The sequence below is a fragment of the Heteronotia binoei genome, chromosome 7 (genome assembly GCF_032191835.1).
Source record: "Heteronotia binoei isolate CCM8104 ecotype False Entrance Well chromosome 7, APGP_CSIRO_Hbin_v1, whole genome shotgun sequence".
Taxonomy (NCBI): domain Eukaryota; kingdom Metazoa; phylum Chordata; class Lepidosauria; order Squamata; family Gekkonidae; genus Heteronotia; species Heteronotia binoei.
This window is the reverse complement of record NC_083229.1, coordinates 35988737-36009605: the sequence shown is the minus strand read 5'-3', so window position 1 is coordinate 36009605 and position 20869 is coordinate 35988737. Positions and strand designations below refer to the sequence as shown.

The window sequence follows — 20869 nt, the reverse complement described above, 5'->3', positions numbered from 1 at the left end:
ATGGGTCCAGATCGCAAGTTGTAGGGCGCGCAGAGGAGAGAATTCCGTCGACTTCCTCCAGGTTGAGCGGGTCGAAATGATCCAGAGTTAAATCAGAAGACAGGCATGGGGCCTCGGGCTCATGTACTGTATCTAAGGTGATGGGCAGGTCCTGGCGGAGCGACGTGATTTTGTCTGCAAAAAATTTCGCAAAAGCCTCACAGCCTATTTCTAATTCTCTGACGTTTGGTCTGCCCTGGGGCAGTGTAGTTAAGTGTCCAATTATTTTAAACAATTGTGCCGGGCGCGAATTTGCAGACGCAATCTTGGCCGCGAAGTACTTCTTCTTCGCGGCCTTGACTGCCATCTCATACGACCTCATAAACGTTCTGTAGGATGTTCTCGCCGCTTCGCCACGAGTGCGCCGCCACTGCCTCTCTAGTCGTCGGAGTCCTTGTTTCAGCCGGCGTAGCTCCGGGGTATACCAGGGAGCCAGCCTTGAACGAGGGCGCAGAGGACGTCGGGGTGCGATCTCGTTGATTGCCCCAGATAGCCGGTCTTGCCAGGTATCAACCAGGGCATCAAGGGAATCGCAAGGGGGCCAAGGATCCCGAAGAGCCGTTTGGAACCGTTCCGGGTCCATCAGGCTCCGCGGGCGAGCCAAAATAGGCTCTCCGCCCTTACAGGGTTGTGGTAGCGTCTCCATACGAGCCTTGAGGGCTAAGTGATCCGACCATGGTATCGCCTCCGTTGCGATTTCGTTCACTTTAATCCCGGCCGCAAAGATCAGATCTAATGTGTGCCCAGCCTGATGCGTGGGAGTCGTAACAAATTGGGAGAGTCCCAGTGTCGCCATGGAAGACACTAGGTCCATCGCCTGCATGGAAGCCGCGTCATCGGCATGGACATTGAAGTCACCCAGGACCAGAAGCCCTGGGTACTCCAACGCCCAGCCGGACACCGCCTCCATCAGGGATGGTAAGGCGCTGGCCGGTGCGTTAGGCGGACGGTACACCAGCCAGATCGCCAACCTCTCCCCGACATCCAACACAAGGCCGACACATTCAACACCGTCGATCTTTGGGGCCGGGAGGGCCCGGAAGGAGTAAGCCTCCCGTATGAATACCGCCACCCCGCCCGCTAATCCGCGACTGGTGGAAGACCGAGTAGCCTGGGGGAGTCATCTGGGAGAGTGCCGTTGTCTCTCCCTCTTGAACCCAGGTCTCGGTCACGCAAGCCAGGTCTGCATCCTGCCGAAGCAGGAAGTCCCTAATGGTCTCGATCTTATTATTTATAGACCTGGCGTTGCATAACACCAGTGTCGGACGCGGGCAATTTCTCTTGGTCCCCCTACTTGTCACCGTTGGGATGGGAAGTAGACTAGAAGGGGGGCGAGCACTGTTTTGTCTCTGTCTCCTTCTCTCATATCTCCGTCCATTCCCACCGTCATATCTTCCCCTCCCCAGGAAGGCCGGGTCTGCTGCCGTCTTCAGCAGATCAGGCAGTTGGCACCCTACCTCTCACCTCAGGACGTAGCTATAGTGCAATGGTCACTTCCAGACTGGATTACTGTAACTCGCTCTATGTGGGCTTGCCCTTGGGGCTAATCTGGAAATTCCAGCTGATGCAAAATGCACTGGCACACCTGCTGACGGCACTGCCTGTACTGGTGGGTATTCAGCCAGTTCCATTTACACTGAGTACCAAATTCATTCAAGATACTGGTATTGACCTTCAAAGCCTTTTGAAGCTTGAGGCCAACATATTTGAGGGTCTGCCTCTCCCTGTATGTGCCCTAAAAGGCTTTATGCTCAGAAAACCAATATCTCCTGGTTGTCCCCAGCCTTAAAGATATCCGTCTGGCCTTGACTAGGGCCAAGGCTTTTTCTGCTCTGATCCCAGCCTGGTGGAACATGCTCCCATTAGAGATTAGGGCCCTGCCAGATCTTCTACTTTTTCACAGGGCCTGCAAGATAGAGCTGTTCCACCAGGCCTTGAGTGAGGCAGCGGGCATCCACATTAAACCAAGCGAAACTGAATTGGCCTCCCTTGAAAAGGCCCACTTGAACTATGACATCATTAATTAGTGGCCGGCTGGAAATTGTTCTAACCTTATACCCTTCTGTCTCCTGCTTTGAACCAGGAGGTTTCTATTTGTTTTAATATATTGTTTTTATTGATTTTTTAATGTCTTAAGTTTTGTAATGTTGTATGTTGTAATCTGCCCTGAGCTCATTTATAGGGGAGGGTGGAATATGAATTCAATAAAATAAATAAATAAAACACAGATCCCCTCAATGACTGTTGCTTGACAACCACAGAATTTCAGGCTGGGGTTTTGTGAGTGAAAAGGCAGGGGCATGGCAGCATCCTTTTTAGGCCTACTTTGACCTTTGAAGCAGGATTCATTAGGGCCAGGCCTAGGGTTGCCAGGTACAAGTGGGGAAATTCCAGGAACTTTTGTGGTGAAGTTTGAGGAATGCAGGGTTTGGGGAGGGAGAGACCTCAGCATAGTGTAATGCCACAGAGTTGACCCCCCCACCCCAGTGCAACACATTGGTAAACTGCATTGGCAGTCTCTTTAGTTGAGTCATGCAGGTCAGGTGAAACCATGTCACCCAGGGAGTGTTGTTAGGCCTAGAGTTCCAGTATACAGGTGGGACCCGGAGATTCCCTGGAATAATAACTGAACTGCACAAAACAGAGATCTGTCCCTCTAGAAAAAATAGCTGCTTTGTAGAATGGATTCAGTGGCATTATACCATGCTGAGACCTCTCCACTCCCCAAACCCTGCACTCCTTACTTCACCACAAAATACTTTGGAATTTCCCAATCTGTACCTGGCAATTCTAGTCAGGCCTGGTTCTAATGAATCTTCCCTCAAAGTCCAAGCTTCTTGGTCCAACAAGATGAACGTTATTGGTGCTGTATTATTTTCTGCAGAGGATTGTGCTGAGGTACTGCAGTTGAGCCTCACTAACATCCCCCTTTGCCACACAGCTATTAGGGTTCAACTGAGGGGTTTTGGTGTAGGTTTTTAAAAAACACAATTTGGGATACAGGATTCATATCAAATTGGGTAACTTCCCTACTTTCTTTCTACTTCTGCCTGTAAAGTTTTAAGTTCTGGAAGAGTCCCCCCCCCCCTCACCCCAGTTTCCCAACAATTATTGAGATAGGATACAGATTCACTTCAATCATCCTCAAAGTCCAGAGCTGGTAGTTGAGGAGTGGCAAGCTGACCTTCAGAAAGACCAAATACTCAACTCCCCAGGGAAGCAGACATGAGCACACTTGTTGGAGGGCAGAAGTGGCTTCTCTGAGCCATAAGAGAGAGGTCTGGCCTCTCTCCTGCTCCAGTAGCTCAGTGCATTGGCAGGCTGCAATTTATATTCCCTTACCATTCCCTTACTACAGAAGCCTGACTTGTGTGCCTCACATTTCAGAGGGGCTGCTTCCCCAATGGCCTCCATCTCCATGGACATCTTGAGAATGGTCATGGGAGGGAGCTTGCCCAGAAGGCGAGGCAGGGGGAACAGCAGCAGAATTTCTTTTGCTTTCCTCGTCCTCTGCTGGCAGAGTGCCCCTCTTGGCCTGATATGACCATCTGCCAAGAAAGCTCATCACTCCAGTGAATGAACTGGCTGGCCTATTCAACAGGGCTGCCCTTGATGCTTGGGACGTACATGATTGCTCACATGTAGACCTTCTGGTCAGTGAATGGCTGATGCCCACTTGTAGCTGCTCAGTGAGTGGACTTAATGCTTCTGGGTCCAGAAATGAGACCATCTTTCCCTGTAGCCTTTGGATCAAGGGAATGACAATACTCAAGCTTGCCATGTCAGATGAGAGCACTTTTGTGAGCTCTTTGAAAGGTTTAAGGGCTTCTACCATCTGGGAGATAGTGAACCAATTCTCATTATTGAACTTTCTCACAACATCAGTTTCTGAGATCAGCTTAGTTTGGGCACTCTTATTTTCCATCAAACAGTCAAGCATGGCACAGGTGGAGATCTAGTGAGCACTTACATAGCTGATTGGATGGTGCTCTGGCATGACTATCAGTGCCTGCTTCTCAAACAGCAGATGGGTAGCCTTCACACTGTGTGAGAAGTGACCTATGACATTCCAGCAGTTCTGTAGCAGATACTGGAAATCACAAGTCACAGTGTACAGTTTGGGATTCTCTGCAAAACTCAAATGCAAGACATCTTTCACCACAAGGTAAAGATTGGCCATGCATTACATGAACCTCGGGCCCACAGCCTGTGCTTCCACCCAGTATTAACACTGCCATCAGTCACCATGAAGATGTCTCTGCCTACTTCCTCCACTGAATGTGGCAGAAATGTCTGCTGTTTGCCTTGTCAAGAACTTTGACATGAAGGAAAGCTTGGCAATAGCTGTCCTAGTGGCCCACCATCTCAGCCTGCTGAACATTGGTTGTCCCATCTCCACCCACAACATCATCAGGGTTGTCACCAGTGTTCCTGCAGCAGTAGATACCCATGCTGCAGCAATAGATACCCAGACATCGGAGATGAAGTGCACAATTGTTCTCAAAGCAGGGGACAACTGTGCCTTCACATAGTCCCTGTCAGCCCTATAGAAGGAACACCCTATGGTTCTGCTCAGTGTGGTGCAAGCAGAGACCATGTATCAGAGTATGCATTCTGGAGCAGCTTGTGGAAGCCAACATCTTCTACAATGGAAAAGGGCTGACTGTCTAGAATGATCATCTCACTTTTTCCTGCCCACTCTTAGCAACCTAGTGCCAACCTCACCAACCTCCATCAGAGATTGCTTGGCATCTCTTTCCTACAGGATACCTAGAGGGCAGAACACATTTGGTGATAGCAGAACAACTACCCTCTTTTTTGGCTGGCAAGTGCACAGCCTCCTCACCAGTCTTTCTCTCCCCCTGGAAAAGCACTTTCTGTTGATGTTTCTTCAAATGGTTCCTGAAGCTGGTAGTTGAGAGATGATCCAGACCCTACCTAGCTGGCATTGTGCAAAATTGTGAATATGAGTAACCAGGGGTCATTTTGAAGAAAAATAGGTGGTGGAACTCATCCGGGGATTGTTATGCAGCTGCACATACTATTCAATGGACAAGGAGGTGGAGCTCTCAGAATAGGGTTGCCAAGTCCAATTCAAGAAATATCTGGGGACTTTGGGGGTGGAGCCAGGAGACTTTGGGGGTGGAGCCAGGAGACATCGGGGCAGAGCCAGGAACAAGGGTGTGACAAGCATAATTGAACTCCAAGGGAGTTCTGGCCATCACATTTAAAGGAACCGCACACCTTTTTAAATGTCTTCCTTCCATAGAAAATAATGGATAGGGGCACCTTCTTTTGGGGCTCATAGAATGGGACCCCCTGGTCCAATCGTTTTGAAACTTGGGAGGTACTTTGGGGAGAGTCACTAGATACTATACGGAAAATTTGGTGCCTCTACCTCAAAAAACAGCTCCCCCAGAGCCCCCGAAACCTCCAGATCAATTCCCCATTATACCCTATGAGAACCAATCTCCACATAGAGAATAATGCTCAGCAGACGTGAGAGGATGCAAGGACTACAAGTCCCAGCATGCACCTCGTGAAGGGAGGCGAACTGGAGCGAATAGCAGGCCGGCGGTGGGCGGGTCTTTGTGAGCCGGAGGAAGGGAGAAGCCTGAAGCCAGGCAGGGAAAGAGACACGACTCCGTTCCACCCCCCCCCCCCGCTATCAGATTTTTAGATAGCGGGGGATTGGGCTGCTAATCCAGGGGGGTTGGGAAGCCTATCTCAGAAAGAGGAGGTGGAACTCTTAGAAAGGTTCAGGAGCTGTGCTCCTGTGAGCTCCCACTGAATCTGAGGCCTCTGAGTAACTATGGAATTCCTCAAGGATCTGTGTAAGAATCATTGCTAATTAACATATTCTTAATTGAGCTGGTACCAAGGTGAATAGTGAAGTGACCGAATTTCCAGACCAAATTTCCAGATATTCAGTATTCAGTATGGTGTGGATGAAAGCAAATTGTGTAGACCCTCAAAAACATCTTTCCCCAAACTGAGAGACTGAGGAAAAAACTGGGAAATAAGTAAATGGGACAAAGAATCCTAATGAAATATACACTGATGGTATCTGAACTGGCAGTGAATAAACAGAAAAGACGTTTTGAATATTTCAATGAAAATGCTCTGTTTAGCATCATTGTGGGCCACATGTTGCTATTTGATGGTGATGACACTTCTAGTTTCCCAGTACACATGCATGCACTGTTAGGTATTCCAGGCCCATGTTCCCTGAAAGCTATTTGGGGATGGGGCCTAGCATGGAAAACATTGCTGATTGTCATGGCACTCCCAACTGCTCTAGAAATCCCCTCTAACTCTGTGGTAAACCTCAACCTCCACTATTATAAATACATGCACATATAGTAGGCTGCCCAAAGTAAATTTAATCCAATACGCAGTTCCTCTGGTGGAGCAGCATTTGTATTTGTGGAAGAGCGATGTTTTCCATCAATTGCTTCTCCCCCCATAGACCGCAATTTTGCCCTATCTTGTTCCTGATGGTTTACTGGCTCCTAGGAATGAAATTTCAGTGTCCTGCTGCAGGAGGAGGGGAGTGGGAAAGTCCTGGTCCATAAAATTCCTATACGGCTGTGTACAAACAAATATGTTTACAAGGCATGGTTGGAAGATATGCAGTATACAATAATTAGTATAGTCATGTAAGCAGAAAGATCATTTTTGTCTCGTTGGTTTTTCTGTCCTGTAATGAAAATAACATTTCATCAGTTTTAATGTTCTATCCGTAAAGAGGATCTTTTATATTACAGTGAAAATAGGAAACATTACACTGGCTCTATCATTAAGGATTCATGCTATTGAATCATTACACAACCACTTGCACTGTGGCTATGCTTTCATCATAAGGTGAAGGAAGGTGTTCTGCTTATTCATTCATTTTTGTTAGCTTATATTCCGCCCTTTCCCGTGGATAGGTTCAGGGCAGATAACAACATAGGTTAAAAAGTTAAAAACTTACAAATTAAAACCATATAATAATGCAACAAATCATTATGATATTAAAACTGCTTCAGTAGACATTTTTATGAGGTGTTTTATTTGTGTCCAGTAATCTTCATATGGTTGTCTTTTGTGTTACCTAAAACAGGTCTATATATTAACTTTTCCTTGGAAGTGCTTATTGATACCTTTTGTTCAAAATACAACAGCCCTTTGTTTTTCCTTCTGTGAGCCTAAGGAAACAGTTGCATTTTATTATTCAGTATCACTTTTTTATAGCTTTATCTATAAATCTCTGAATCATATTTCATTGTAGATTGCAATACATTTGGTCTGCAGATTTAAGGCACTGTAAATACTCATAAACTTGGATGGAAAGGAGCCATACTGCTTTTAGTCCATATAATACCTATAATCCAGTGTACAGTTAAAAATGTTTATGCCAGAGTATTACCATTGTCTTCTGGTTTTCCCTGTTGTCCAGAGTCAATTAGAGGGAATGGTATGGGGATGAAGGGGGGGGGGGAGGAATTAAACTAATTATAAATTTTCCAGGACTGTTATAATATTTCTTTGTAAAATTTCACAACCCTCATTGGACTTAATATTATGCCTATTTTATACAAATTAAAATTCAGAATGGATTACAACCTAGTGAAACAGCAGCTTGGACTCAAGTGGGTCTTCATATTGACCTAAAGCAGTAAAACAAAGTTTCAGTCCAGTGCCTTTAAGACCAACAAAGTTTTATTCTGGGCATAAACTTTCTTTTCGCGGTCTGCGGCAATGGCACCACAAATCCATGCCTCCATGGCTAAAGGGCTCAGCTATGAGGGGGAGAGGTTGCAGCTGGGGGTGGAACCCGTGGATTCAGGGCAACGAGGGCAGGATTTACAGTAGGCCGCACCATCTGTGGCCACGGTTGGCCAAAAACTTGGCCAACACCTTCTTTGACATCTTGGCACTCACAAGGTGACCAGCCCAATCCCCATCGTGGGCTTGCGCCAGGACAAGCAACTGGACTTTTGGGGGCAGGACTAGCTGTTGTGTCTCAGCCGAGGCGTCCCACCCTTTAGTCACTCTCCAATAAAAGCCATCCTTCTCAAACTGGGGAAGTCTCTGAGTCCTCCTCAGGTCTAGGACTTGACCCTTGTCCACTGTGAGCTGCACCTTACCAGTTTGAGTGTTGTGTCCGCCTCCACCCAGTGGCAAAAGTTACAGTCATGTGCCCAGTTTCCTGGATGTATCTCTGGTCCTGGAATGGTGGCTGCTCCATCCTTGAAGTCTTTGGCAGCATTTTGTCCATCCTGGTGAGTGGCGAGGGTCTCTGTTAGGGATGATGGGAGATCAAATGCCCAGCAATGAAACTGCCCCAATTACCACCAGCTGCCAGTAGGGCATGTCTGTTGGAATGAACCACACAACATGCGTGTTGAGGAGAAAATACTTAACTTGCAAAGCAAGCGGCCTTTATTATATAGGGTTCAGGTATCCGAAAATATCTCAGCTTAAGACATAGCAACACAAAGATTCTCACAGGAAGCATGTAAAATATTCTGCTTAGCGTGCGAAAAATCTACAGTAGCTTAACAAGTTCCCGAAATATCTTGTCTCAATGTGACTGATGTGAGAGCGTCTATCTTTCCAGACATTACAGGGTCTGGACTTGTGATAATCCCACGCCTTTAGGGGTTACAGTAGCAAGCAGACACCATTTCAGCTATATGGTCCTACACATGTCCCACCCCAGCAGCACTGGCATGGGCAGCTTAGCCACCAAGGCTAGGAGCAACTTGGCCTGGTAGTGTCCCACCTGGATGCAGCTACATATGGTGGACCATTTCTCCAATGCCCCATGGATATAGTGGGCTGCCTGGGATGGACCACAGGGAACCTCTGGGGGAACCAGCTCCAGCCTAATTATTCTGAGAGCACTCCTGGTATCAACCACTGCTCAAACCTGTTTTCCAAAAACCTCAACTGGCACCATCAGTGGAGGGTCTAAGTGACAGTGTAACTTGGGTCAACTGGTAGGAAAAAATTACAGTCCATGTAAGGACTTCCTCCTGTAGCTGGCTTCCATCCCAGTGGCTCGCCTGGCAGGGGAGGCATCTTGGAGATGGTACCTTGGTAAGTGGTCTCTGTTGTCTTGGAGAGACAAAAGGGGCCCCCTGGCTGTACTTCTGGCTCCCCCTGTTTGTGGGACTAGATGCTGGCAATCTCTTGCCGCAACGGTCCTATGCTGCTTGCTGCTAGTCCACGACCCACTGTATCAGCTTGCCCTGGGCCATTCCCCTAACTGTGTGATGTTTAGGAGGGGTAGGTTTGTAGCAGCAGCTTCTGGCTCTGACATAGTAGCTCATCAGCAGCTTGCTTAGCTGGTATGGATCCTGGACGAGTCCCAACTTGTGGCAAATAAGACAAAACAAGTCCTGGGGGTTTCAGCTGAAGAGCATTTTATTTCTATCACATGTACAGGATCCCATGCTGCATTCCTTAAGTGACATGAGCCCCACAAATTGCCCCAACAAGTCTTTCACCTGGCATAGGGTCTGACCTGGAGGAGTGGCCTGGCACCGCTCCTCTCAGTACCTGGATGTTGAACAACCAGCTGGGATCCCTCCTTGTCTTCCTGATTGCTGACCCTTGTGTTCAGTTCAGGAGCCCTTAAATCCTCTCCAGTTCCATCTGGAGAAGGGCTGGGCTCCAAATAGTCTTGACCTCTTGGTGACCCTGTGCTTGTTGCATTAGCTCCTGGAGCTTCCCCAGTCCCACTTGGAGAAGCTCCAAACTGCTCTGACTTTTATGTGAACTCTCACAGTAACCTTTTGTAAAAAAAGAAGTGAGTTGGCAATACAATAATATTTATCCTTGTTTGAACTCCTACACTTTTAGAATATTTCATTCTTCCTCTTTTTTAAATTTCTCCTTCCCTGATATAGTTAGATCAAGATGGTATTAGTCTGTCTGTATCAGCAGAAAAGAGTAAGAGTCCAGTAGCAACTTAATGACTAAGAAAAATTTTGGTAGGGTATGAGCTTTCATGGGACTGAGCAGTGACTCACAAAATGTCATACCCTACCAAATTTTTTGTTAGGCTTGTATAGTTGTTCTTTTTGCTTCCTTATTAAAGTTTAGTGTTTGTGTATAAAGAGAGAAGTGGTGAGGAAGAAAGAGGAAAATGAGGAAAAGACATGAAAGAGTATTTCATTGTTATTGTACTTAATGAAATGTTGATTATAGTTTTATATTATGGACATGGGCTTGGATCCTAAGTTGCCTTTACGTTGGTATTGCAGAAGTCCAACCAATAGATGGCAGAAAGGAGAACAATTGCTGCCATTCCATCCCCTCCATTGGAGATCACACTTTGTACCCCAACACTAATCCTAGGGGTTCACTGATTCATGGGAGCACCGAAGACTTCTTTTGGGGTGCAAGTTGCCTTCCTCTAGTGACTGTTTACACTGCTTAGGATCCAAACAATTATTCTTAAAGATTTCTCTTTGTTAAAAGCAGAATGTTATTTTTTTATAATTTAGTATGTAAAATGATGGTGCATATTACAGAGTTTAATTCTAGGACTATTTTGTACTCTTTCTTAACAGTCTATCAGTTTTTAACAGGTATGTCAACATTTTGAAAAAAATTAGCAATATAGTAGGATATAGCATACCATTATTTAGATGTATTGTTATAGCTAAGGGGTCTAGATATCTGCACTAAAATTAAAATGTTCCTAAAACAAAGTTTGCTTGGAAAGGGGAAAAATAAATAGAAATATATCACGCAAGGGTCAAACAAAATATTTTGTTTGAGTAGGAGAGAACAACAGAATGAGGGCTGTATGATGAAGCCTGGAATCCCTTCTGTAGTGCAACTGTTGTTTAAAAAAATATATTTAAAATATATTTAAAATAAATATATTTATTTTAAAAATATTTAAAATAATCAAAACTGCCTATCAGGTTTTTTTTTAAAAAGGTTTGTTTGGATAACCAGAGGTTTGACTTGAAGCTGTCCTCTTTTTCTAATGTATTATTGCTGACATGCTTAAGTGAAACTGACAGTGGTTAGAAACTGTATTCCACATGGCATAATCACAACTCTGCAGATTTCTAAACTCCTGCTTATTGTAGTTTATATGTATTATTACAGCTGTTAGAAAACAAGTTCGGTAATCATTTTTTTTAACATAGTCTGAAAGTCACTTGTTAGAAGACCTCTATTTTATAGATTAGTAATATTAATGATATAGTTTCCAGAAGTGTTGCTATTTTTAAATTTTTAGATAACACTGAGAAAATAAACATGTATAGTTGTACCTCCTTAATCTGGCATGAACCTTTATAAGCAACAGCCTTCTTCATCTGACTTTCTGTAATCTAGTGATTAGAATGTTTCCAGATGATTAATCTAAGAATACAAGTTTATCCCATGATAGTAGGCACTTCCTTGAAATAAGCACTGTTTAATTAAGTGGAACACAAGGAAATGTTTTAGGAACTCAGCCTCAATTTCCCTCCTTGTTCATAACATTTCTAACATTCTAACCCTGTAGTCCATATTCTCATTCCTTTTTTGTGATGTTCTGTACACAAAGTGAAGAACAAAATACCTATCATAACTTCTATCCTGACTACATACATGCACTTACTTGTCATATCCTTCATTCATCAGAATTTCCACATTTTCTAGAAAACATTTAAGTGAATCAAAACATATAAAGATAGGATGATCAAAAATGCAAAGTCTATAATATCTTTGTCTTTCCTTTCTTTCACCTTTACTGCACTATCTTGTCTGTCTGATTCTCACAGGAGACATGGATTACAACTGGGACCATACGTCTTGGCATAGCAGTGAGGCATCCCCAATGTCTTTGGTGAGACATGTGGAGCCTTACCATTCAGTTTCCTTTACCATTTCATGGTTCCTTTGTTTTATTTACATCTTTGCATGTTTTCTTTTTTGTATCCTTTTTATCCCACACCTGTAGGGGACAATCAAAGGGGAAAAAGAAAAACTAGTGAGCAGGCAGTTTTGTTGGACTCTAACACCTTATCTGAAAGACAAAAGAAAATGGTGTGCTTTGGTGGCCACTCTTTGGAAGAGGACTTGGAATGGTCTGAGCCTCAGATTAAAGATTCTGGGGTAGACACGTGTAGTAGCACAACTCTAAATGAGGAGCATAGTCATATTGAAAAGGTACTGACTTTGTGGTGCCTGCATTTTAATCTGCTCATTTGGTCTTTGTTTTCTCTCTGTCACTCATTAAAACAGATTAATACTAAAATGACAGGTGTAATGTAATATTTCCTAAGGTGCAGAAAAGAAAAACAAAACCACAACCACTGGGTTGCTCTGCTGTTTTACATTTGGAAGCATAAGGAGGAAACATAATTTAGGTGCTAAAAAGAAGCATAACATTTGGTGATGTCACTTTAACCCATAAAATGGTTAAACAATGAGATAATTTCTGAATTGGCATATCTGATTAATTCTATAATATTACTGGATTGGAATTAAATTAAATAGTGTAATTTTCAGGTTGAAAAGGGGAGAGAAATTACATCTGTTTACACAGAAATATTGTTTTTCTTTTTTCCCTTAATTGCCACGTTTGTTCATTTGTTTCGTTGCCATGTTCTTTTTGTGCATTTTGGGGTAATATTGTCTTTGACATCTGCTTTGGGTGTTTATTGTCATTGTTTGTTTTAGTGATGTTAGATCTAATGAGGGAGATTTTTTTTTTTGCATGCTAACTTTGCATGTGTGAGGGCATGGAACTGGTATACAAATGTGAAAAGATGCTATGATTACACAAAACCAAAAATGACTTAGTTTTTCCCCAGTTCTGACATGTTAGTTTTATTGGTGGTATGTTACAGTGTGTGATAAATATTGAACAATCAGATATAGCTGTATTTCTGTGTAAATGCTATATAAATGAAATATTGTTTACAATTAAATTGATATCAGATTGTGAATTTAGTTTCCTATAGCTGAAAACAAATTCTTCTAAAACTGATGGGACATCTTTCCAAGTAAGCATGCCTTCACGAAAAGTGTTCCTGACCACATTTCTGTCACAGTCTCTAACAGAAGATCCTGTTTCACAGGGCCATCCTAAGCAGAGCTACACCCTTTTAAGGCCATTGACTTTAATGGGCTTAGAATGGTGTAACTCTGTTTAGGAAAGCACAGTCGGGCTAAGTTTAAAGTCAACCATTACTTTTAACACGAAAATGATCATGTTAGACCTTACAAATGTATCTCTCTTCAAGTACAAATAATTATGTCTGTTCTGCTCCATAAATGATATATTAACATTGGTTTTTGGTGTACTAAAAAATTCAGAACTAACATACTAATTCCAGATGGAGTTAGTGTCCTCTAAACCCATTGACTTCAATTGATTTAGAAGGGAGTATCTGTTTAGAGCTACTCTGTTTGTTATTCAGAAAGATGTGAGAAGTGGCCTGATGCCCTAACAATCTTAATTTCTGTGATTGTATAAAGCCTATAGTGGTGTAATCATAGCAATTTCACAATATTTAAATCTTGAAGTTGGAAATAAATTTGATATTATTTATAGACTGAACTTTTCTTGGGTTTTCCCCCTTTAATCATAATACTGTAGCATCCTGTGACATGGCAGCCGTCCAAAGATGGAGACCGTTTAATTGGCCGGATTTTGTTAAACAAACGACTAAAAGATGGAAGTGTGCCTAGAGACTCAGGAGCAATGCTTGGACTGAAGGTTAGTAATTGTGTTTTTAGTATGCATTTCTTTTCCAGTTTGATTCTGGCCATTGAATGCAACCCGGAAGACTGATTCATATATCAACTTTTTATATAAAACCTTTAAAATTGTTATTTTCAGATTGTACATAATAGCTTGATTCAGATGCAACACAAAACTATGATTTATTTTAACTAAAACTATAGTTGATTTTTAACTATTAGTTTGTGAAACTAGGATTCCTCTCAGGGATGATCATTCAAACCTGGTTTGGTTTAACAAATCTTGGCTACAGCTTCTCTGTCCTTCTGCTTAAAAATGCAACTGCTATCTCAGCAGCTGAAGGGTGAAGCTTTCCTGGGTCACCAACTGCACAAGATTGCACTGCAGGTCATTTATGATTGGTTGATGACACTGTGAGGGTAAAGAAGCTGAAATCTGTCAGTGTAGAAACCAGCCATGGTTTACTCCTTCTTACCTTCCTAGATTCTAACTTTTTCCTTACAACAAATCATAAAAATACAACCACACAGATACACAGCTTCACTCAAACGTCCAGTTGTCTGATAGACACCCTCCCTCCAAGTCTCATCCCACAACTGACATTCCACATTTTGTGCTGGAATTAACATTACACTCAGGGCTGCCACCATGTGCCCCTGGACAAAAATTCTATCTGGGCCACCCCATAGGACTCTGATCAAAATAAAATATTATAATAAAAAAAAACTTGGCTGGCTGTTACCATGCATTGAGGGAGTTCCAGAAAAAAAAGAAAGAAAAAGAAATCAACATCCTGGCCCAGAACTTATCCCAGGCAGCCCCTTTGCTCTGCTATTTCCAATGAAAGCTAGGCTAAGTTCTAACTTCTATTCCTCATAACCACTAAGGCAAATGTAATGGGTGGAAGCAGGGAACACTGTTTTACTACTTTGATAGATTATGGGGATATACTAACTCTCCTCTCTGTTCATAAAATTAACAAATGGTAGCTGCTATACTGCTGTTAGTTGTGTTCTAATTTGCCAAGCAGGATGGATGAAAAGGCGTTGAAACCAAGACAGAAAAATAGGGAGGAGGGGCATTAAAAGTGGAGAGGAATGAATGCAGATCATGAAAGGAAGAAAGCAAAATGGCGGAAGAAAAAAGTGTGGAAAAGAGGAAGAGAAATTAAGGAAAAGACAACAAAAGTTTTTTTTTTTTTTGCTACTATCCACTAGCAGGGCTGCCCCTTTGCATGATTTGGCTGTGCAGACAAAACTATGGACCTGGGCTGGAACTATAGGAAGAGGGAAACCATAGACTGCTGTAGAAAATGAGCTTATTAGGGGGCTGCAACCTGGCAATGACTGTAGCAATCATGAACTGTGCTGGCTGGTTTTCCCTTGCTCGCATGCTATAGTACTGGCTTGGTTGATGGGTTTAGCAGCATCTGATAGGCAAGGTAAAGATTTGCCTCAGTTTAGTACAGGGGTCCCCAGTGGCAACCAACAAAACCTTTTCTAGAGCTCACCAAATGTTTTCAGAAAGCGAGTGCAGGCTGGTGGGGCTTTACCCAGCATAGCTTCTGATAGGCTGTTGGAGATCTCATTGGATGGGCAGATGAAAAGGTATCGTGTTAAACAGAACTTATGCCTGAAATGCTGAAGTGGCACTGTTACATATAACTGTGGTCCTTGACAATTTGTGGTTGGTTTGGCTTTCTGTGGCAGCCATTTTATGATTAGCTACAGGGTTTTTTTTAGTAGAACCCCCCCCCCCCAGCAGGAACTCATTTGCGTATTGAGCCACACCCCCTGACATAATCATTGTTCCACACAGAGCTTTTTTGCAAAAAAGTCCTGCAAGAACTCATTTGCATATTAGGCCACACACCCCGGACACCAAGCCGTCCGGAACTGTGTTCCTGTGCGTTCCTGCTCAAAAACAGCTCTGATTAGCTGTATCTTCTGTGGCAGTCAGTTTGTGATTGTGCCCATCGCCCTGTGTCAGAATTTCAAGGTGCTCTCAGGTCTAGTAGTAAACTTTGTAGAATGGCACTTCTGCCTTTTCCTTGGCTCAAAGATGTCTCTTTATCAATGCTTATCTTAAAGGTGCAGGGATGCTAGCATGCTTCATTCCATAGAGGCTTCAAAGGCAAAGTGGTGGCACAGAAGGAAGGTCTTTAGGGCAGCAAAATGTCTTTAGCAGTCCCTGAATTGGATCATGCCAGCATTCCTGCACCTTTAAGTTAAGCATGGTTAAGGAGACTGTTAGCAGTCATCATTTAACTATATTGCTTTTATATGAATACATAAAAATTGTCCTAGTCCAGAAATATGTGGTGCTTGTATACAACAGAGATCTTCTAAGTACAAATGATTATTTCACATTCAAAGGAATGCATGTGGAAAGAATTGAAGGCTTAGGCAGTTTGTGCATTTTTAGAGTTATATTGAACAGATTGCTGGGCTGAGGCAATATTCTGTTTTAAAGTTTTAACTGTTTAAATATTTAATTGTTTTATACTTAATATTGTTTAAATTTTATGTTTGATTAAATTGTTGGAAGCCGCCCTGAGCCATTCGTGGGAAGGGCGGGATATAAATCTCAAATAAATAAATAAATAAATAAATTGTTTTGTGGAACCCAGTGATTTTCAAAATACTGCTCTAGAAAATTTTCATGAGGACTTAGGAAAATTGACTGGCCTATTTTCAGTACAGGGAAATTTTTCATATAGCATCTGTTCATAGTACATGTGTTACACTTCACTATGGCCTGTTGACCATTTCTGATATGAAAAAAAGTACTTGTTACCCTTTAAAAATGTTGATTGCTGTTATTTTCCTTTTACTAACAGGTTGTAGGAGGAAAAATGACTGAATCAGGCCGGCTCTGCGCATTTATCACCAAAGTTAAAAAAGGAAGTTTAGCTGATACTGTGGGACACCTTAGACCGGGTATGAGAGAAATATCAGATATATTTGAGAGTTAAATCTTATGTGGGGGGAAGGGTATTTACAACATTTCAGAATGTAAACTAGGTTACCGAGATTGTTTGTTGGTGGATAATCTCATTTCCTGCAAAAGAATTTCAGCTTTGCTTTGAATTTGCAGTGCTCCCAAAAACTCAGACATGAATAATTTCATTTAATTCACTCATTGAATCAGAACTTGTAATAAGAATTAGAATGAGAAATTTACAGTGCAATCTCAGAGTTAAGCCTCTTCAAAGACCATAGACTTCAATAGGTTTAGAATAATGTAATTCTGTAAAATGACACTGTTAGTGTTCCAGTGCTAACAAGGACTTGTTAAAAGATTAAGCAGCACTGTTTGCATTTATAAACTACATAGTCGCAGTGCCAATCACTGTCCTTTGCCCAGTGGCCATGGATTCACACATAGATCTTTTTCATGCATGTGTGTTTTTCATTTTCTGGATGAGATCTGTTTTCAGAATTTATTTTGAGATGCATGACCAGATGGGGAACAGAAATATAACAAAATCCAATACATGGAAAGGAATTTATATCGATTTCACATTGCAATTAATGGGGAACATCCCCTCTTGAGGATATAATTTTAAAATTAAATTATATAGAACGTGATTGTGATTAATTGAATGACGAACAAATTAATTAGGCTGTAACGAATAACATTTAACTGAGAAGACAAAGCTAAGACAAAGCCGCCCAGAGCCACTTGTTGGGAAGGGCGGGATAAAAATCATAAAATAAAAATAAATAAATAAATAAATCAGACACCACCTTCTTATATTCACCCTGTCCTACCTACCACAGCTCTACCACCTCCCTTTCCTTCCTGAAAATGAGAAAAGGAAAAATAGGTAATTTCTATATAGGATTCAAGCTGCCAAGAATAGAGGTGGGATGAGGAAGCAAGAAATCTCTTTCTGACATAGTTGCAACAGAAGGAAGGGGATTTGGGATTAAGCAAAATGTGGGAGTTCAAAATTATCAATGTCATTGGGAACATTATGGGGTTTCTAAATTTCATGAATAGTACATTTGGGGGGGGAGTGGGCAGCTGGGTAGCTTAGTTTGTGGAACCCAGTTACAAATTGAACTGGGTGGTGGTGATTTTCTGTAACATTGTGGGTTTTTTGTGGGGTTTTTTTAAATAGTAACAGCTAAGAAAGAAGCGGGGAGGGAAACTATTCTCAGTTATTAAGCTTATCTCTTTATTTAAATCTCACATTTTCTTGGAAAGCATTCCTGATGTTTTTGACTTGACTCTTAAGTGCATGTTGCATGGGAACCAAACAAACTTTTTATGCACACAAAAAGTGCTTATGTTCAGTTATATTTTTCTGAAATAAGAATTTATCCCACAAGATAAAAATCCCAAGTGTCTAAATTCAGCAATTAACTTTTACTTCTTCCTTCAAGTCTCAAAGTATTTTTTTTAGGTTTTAACTTAATTTTTTTTACCTGAATGCTCTTTAACCATTCTCTAGTTTGATTGGCTACTCACAAAGCACCTGTTGGTATATTCTGCCCGAAGACGCTTATTTTTGGGACCTGTTAATTCAGCCTTTTAAAAAATTAATTCAGTCTTTTGAATTAATTTGCACCATTTATAGGAGGCTGTGAAAGAAAATTAGCCCAATCTAATCCGATTTTAGAAGCTAAGCAGGGTCAGTATTTGGATGGGAGACCACAAAAGAAGAATTTGCAGAAGAAGGTGATCAAACCACCTTTGCTTAATCACTTGCCTTGAAAACCCTACAGGGTCACCTTAAGTTGGCTGCAATTTGATGACATGCACAATTTTATATTAATTTTTTATTATTTATTTATTTATTTATGATTTATAGCCTGCCCTTCCCACGAAAGTGGCTCAGGGCGGCTCACAACAAATAGTCAAACATAAAATTAAACAAGTATTTAAATATATAAGCATTTAAAATATTTAAAACATTTAAAACCTTAAAAACATTAACTGTGCAATCTAGGAAGAAGGCTAGCTAAAACACAGTTTGTACGACTACTTTTCCTTTCTAACCAGGCTGTTATGTCTTTTGTTGCAGGTGATGAAGTATTAGAATGGAATGGAAGGCTTTTGCAAGGAGCCACCTTTGAAGAAGTGTACAATATTATTCTCGAATCTAAACCAGAGCCACAAGTGGAACTTGTAGTCTCAAGGCCAATTGGGTGAGTTTTTGTAAGAATTTCTTTGCCTAAATGGCTTAAAATAGGCATACTATATTTTTAAACTTCTAATAATTGCATGTTGTATCCACACAAGTTTTCTTACCTCAGCTGCCTCTTCTCTCTTCATATTAATTCATTTCTCATTGTCCCCCATTGTCTCCAAATATGATGTAAGTTTTATTACTTTTACTCACTATATCAAGATTCATATGCTGAATCCACCTTTTGATCTGAAGACTTCCATTTCACAAAAAATGGGAGGGGGGCAAATAGCCCTTTGACTGGTTTCATAGCTATTTCTTGAGTTATACCAAAACTTTAGACTGACTTTTCCCACTGATAGCTTTTCTACAGTCATCCTTTCATCTTCATCTGTGTGTATTTGACAGCAAATATTTAATTATTGTAGCTTCTGTACAGTCCCACATGGGACTGTGCAATCACAGGCCAGCAGAGCAAGAGCTAACAAGCTTTATAAAGATCTGCCTAGAGTGCTCCTCCTCACCCTGGTCTTATTGTATCCCTTTTCCTGCCCAAAGGGCCACATGACAGGGGTAGGGGTAAGCACTCTTTCTTCAATTCCCTTTTGCTGCCATGAGTAAATAATGAGCCTTTCATTTCTCCATCACTGCTTCCTGTTGTAAGTACTGATGGACTAATGGACATTTAAGAAATATGAGGAGTTTGGAGCCAAAATAGCCCAGATGGCAGGTTGATGCTCCAGAATCCCAGAAATTCCTTAAGGATTTATGTAACTTGTACCCTCCTTCTACTTGTCCCCTCCCTCAATTTGTTTTATCCAAATTAATTCATAAACCTTCTGAATCTATGGCAACATCTGAATTGTCATTTCTTTCCTATAAAACCACTTTCTAGTGAAAATCACCTCCACACATAGGGTGGGAGAGTTGACTGCCTTGAGATGTGATCCATTCTCCACCAAATATCATGCAGACAAGGTTGTTCTGAGGCCTAACCTTGACTTATTACCCAAAGTGGTTTCTAGATTTCATATCAACCAAGATATAGTTCTGCCAGTTTTCTTTCCTTCCCCTAATTCCTCTGCTGAACAAATTCTGCAAACCCTAGATGTCAGATGAACACTTCTCTTTTATTTAAAATGTACAGAGAAGTTTAGAAAAGACAAACACCTGTTTATTTGTTTCAAAGCGGTTAATAAAAGGAAGGTGGCACCACCTCAATATCTGTGTGGGTGACTAACATGATCAAGACAGCATATTGTGCAGCTAGTATGTCTTGTTCTGTTGACAACAAAGTACATTCCACCAGAATCCAATCTTCTTCTGGAGCTTTCTTGTTTTGCTTGGCACTGGATGACATATATGAAACAGCATCGATGCCATCCACCTTTGTTTAACATTATTTATTTATTTATTTATTTATTTGATTTATATCCCGCCCTTCCCAACAAGTGGCTCAGGGCGGCTCACAGCACACGATTTCACATAGTAACATTTAAGCATAAAACAGTTAAAATTAATTAATACATTTAAAATTATAAAATATTTAAAATTGTAAGACATTTAAACCATTTAAAACATTAGGGACAGCAACCTCTAATATAACTACACCTATTATTATAACTACACCTATTATTATACACCTATTATTATTATTATTATTATTATTACTATTATTTCATGGATGAGGACGCTTGTAAGAAGGCACTGGTTGGGAAAATGGTTCTTCAGCCTTTTCCTGAAATGCATTTTTTCATTTTACCCCAAATACATTGTTTAACAGACGTAGATGTAATGTTCTGCAAGATGATCCAGAGAAAGCTAAGTATAGTTGATGTTTGTTGAATTAAGTGAAATTCATGCACACTTGAATTATATTAAACTATTGGAATGTATTTGGAATGGCTGTTGAAAGGAGGTAAAATATTATACAGATAAAGTTGCTCACATCCAGCTAACTTGGATGTCTTCCGTGAAGAACCCAGTAG

The 20869-nt window shown here is 41.5% G+C and overlaps 1 protein-coding gene across 50 annotated transcripts in view; it reads left to right on the top strand.

The window, feature by feature from the left end:
* Nucleotides 1-20869, top strand: part of RIMS2 (regulating synaptic membrane exocytosis 2) — a 679145-nt gene that overhangs the window by 372843 nt on the left and 285433 nt on the right. For 41 of the 50 annotated variants that reach the window (XM_060243358.1, XM_060243355.1, XM_060243365.1 and 38 more), the window contains 4 exons: nucleotides 11996-12204; nucleotides 13640-13759; nucleotides 16584-16683; nucleotides 18777-18900. In XM_060243358.1, the coding sequence (XP_060099341.1) occupies nucleotides 11996-12204; nucleotides 13640-13759; nucleotides 16584-16683; nucleotides 18777-18900 (553 nt within the window). Of the gene's footprint in view, nucleotides 1-11816; nucleotides 11882-11995; nucleotides 12205-13639; nucleotides 13760-16583; nucleotides 16684-18776; nucleotides 18901-20869 lie in introns of all 50 variants that reach the window. The other 9 variants (XM_060243373.1, XM_060243378.1, XM_060243385.1 and 6 more) reach the window with 2 other exon arrangements.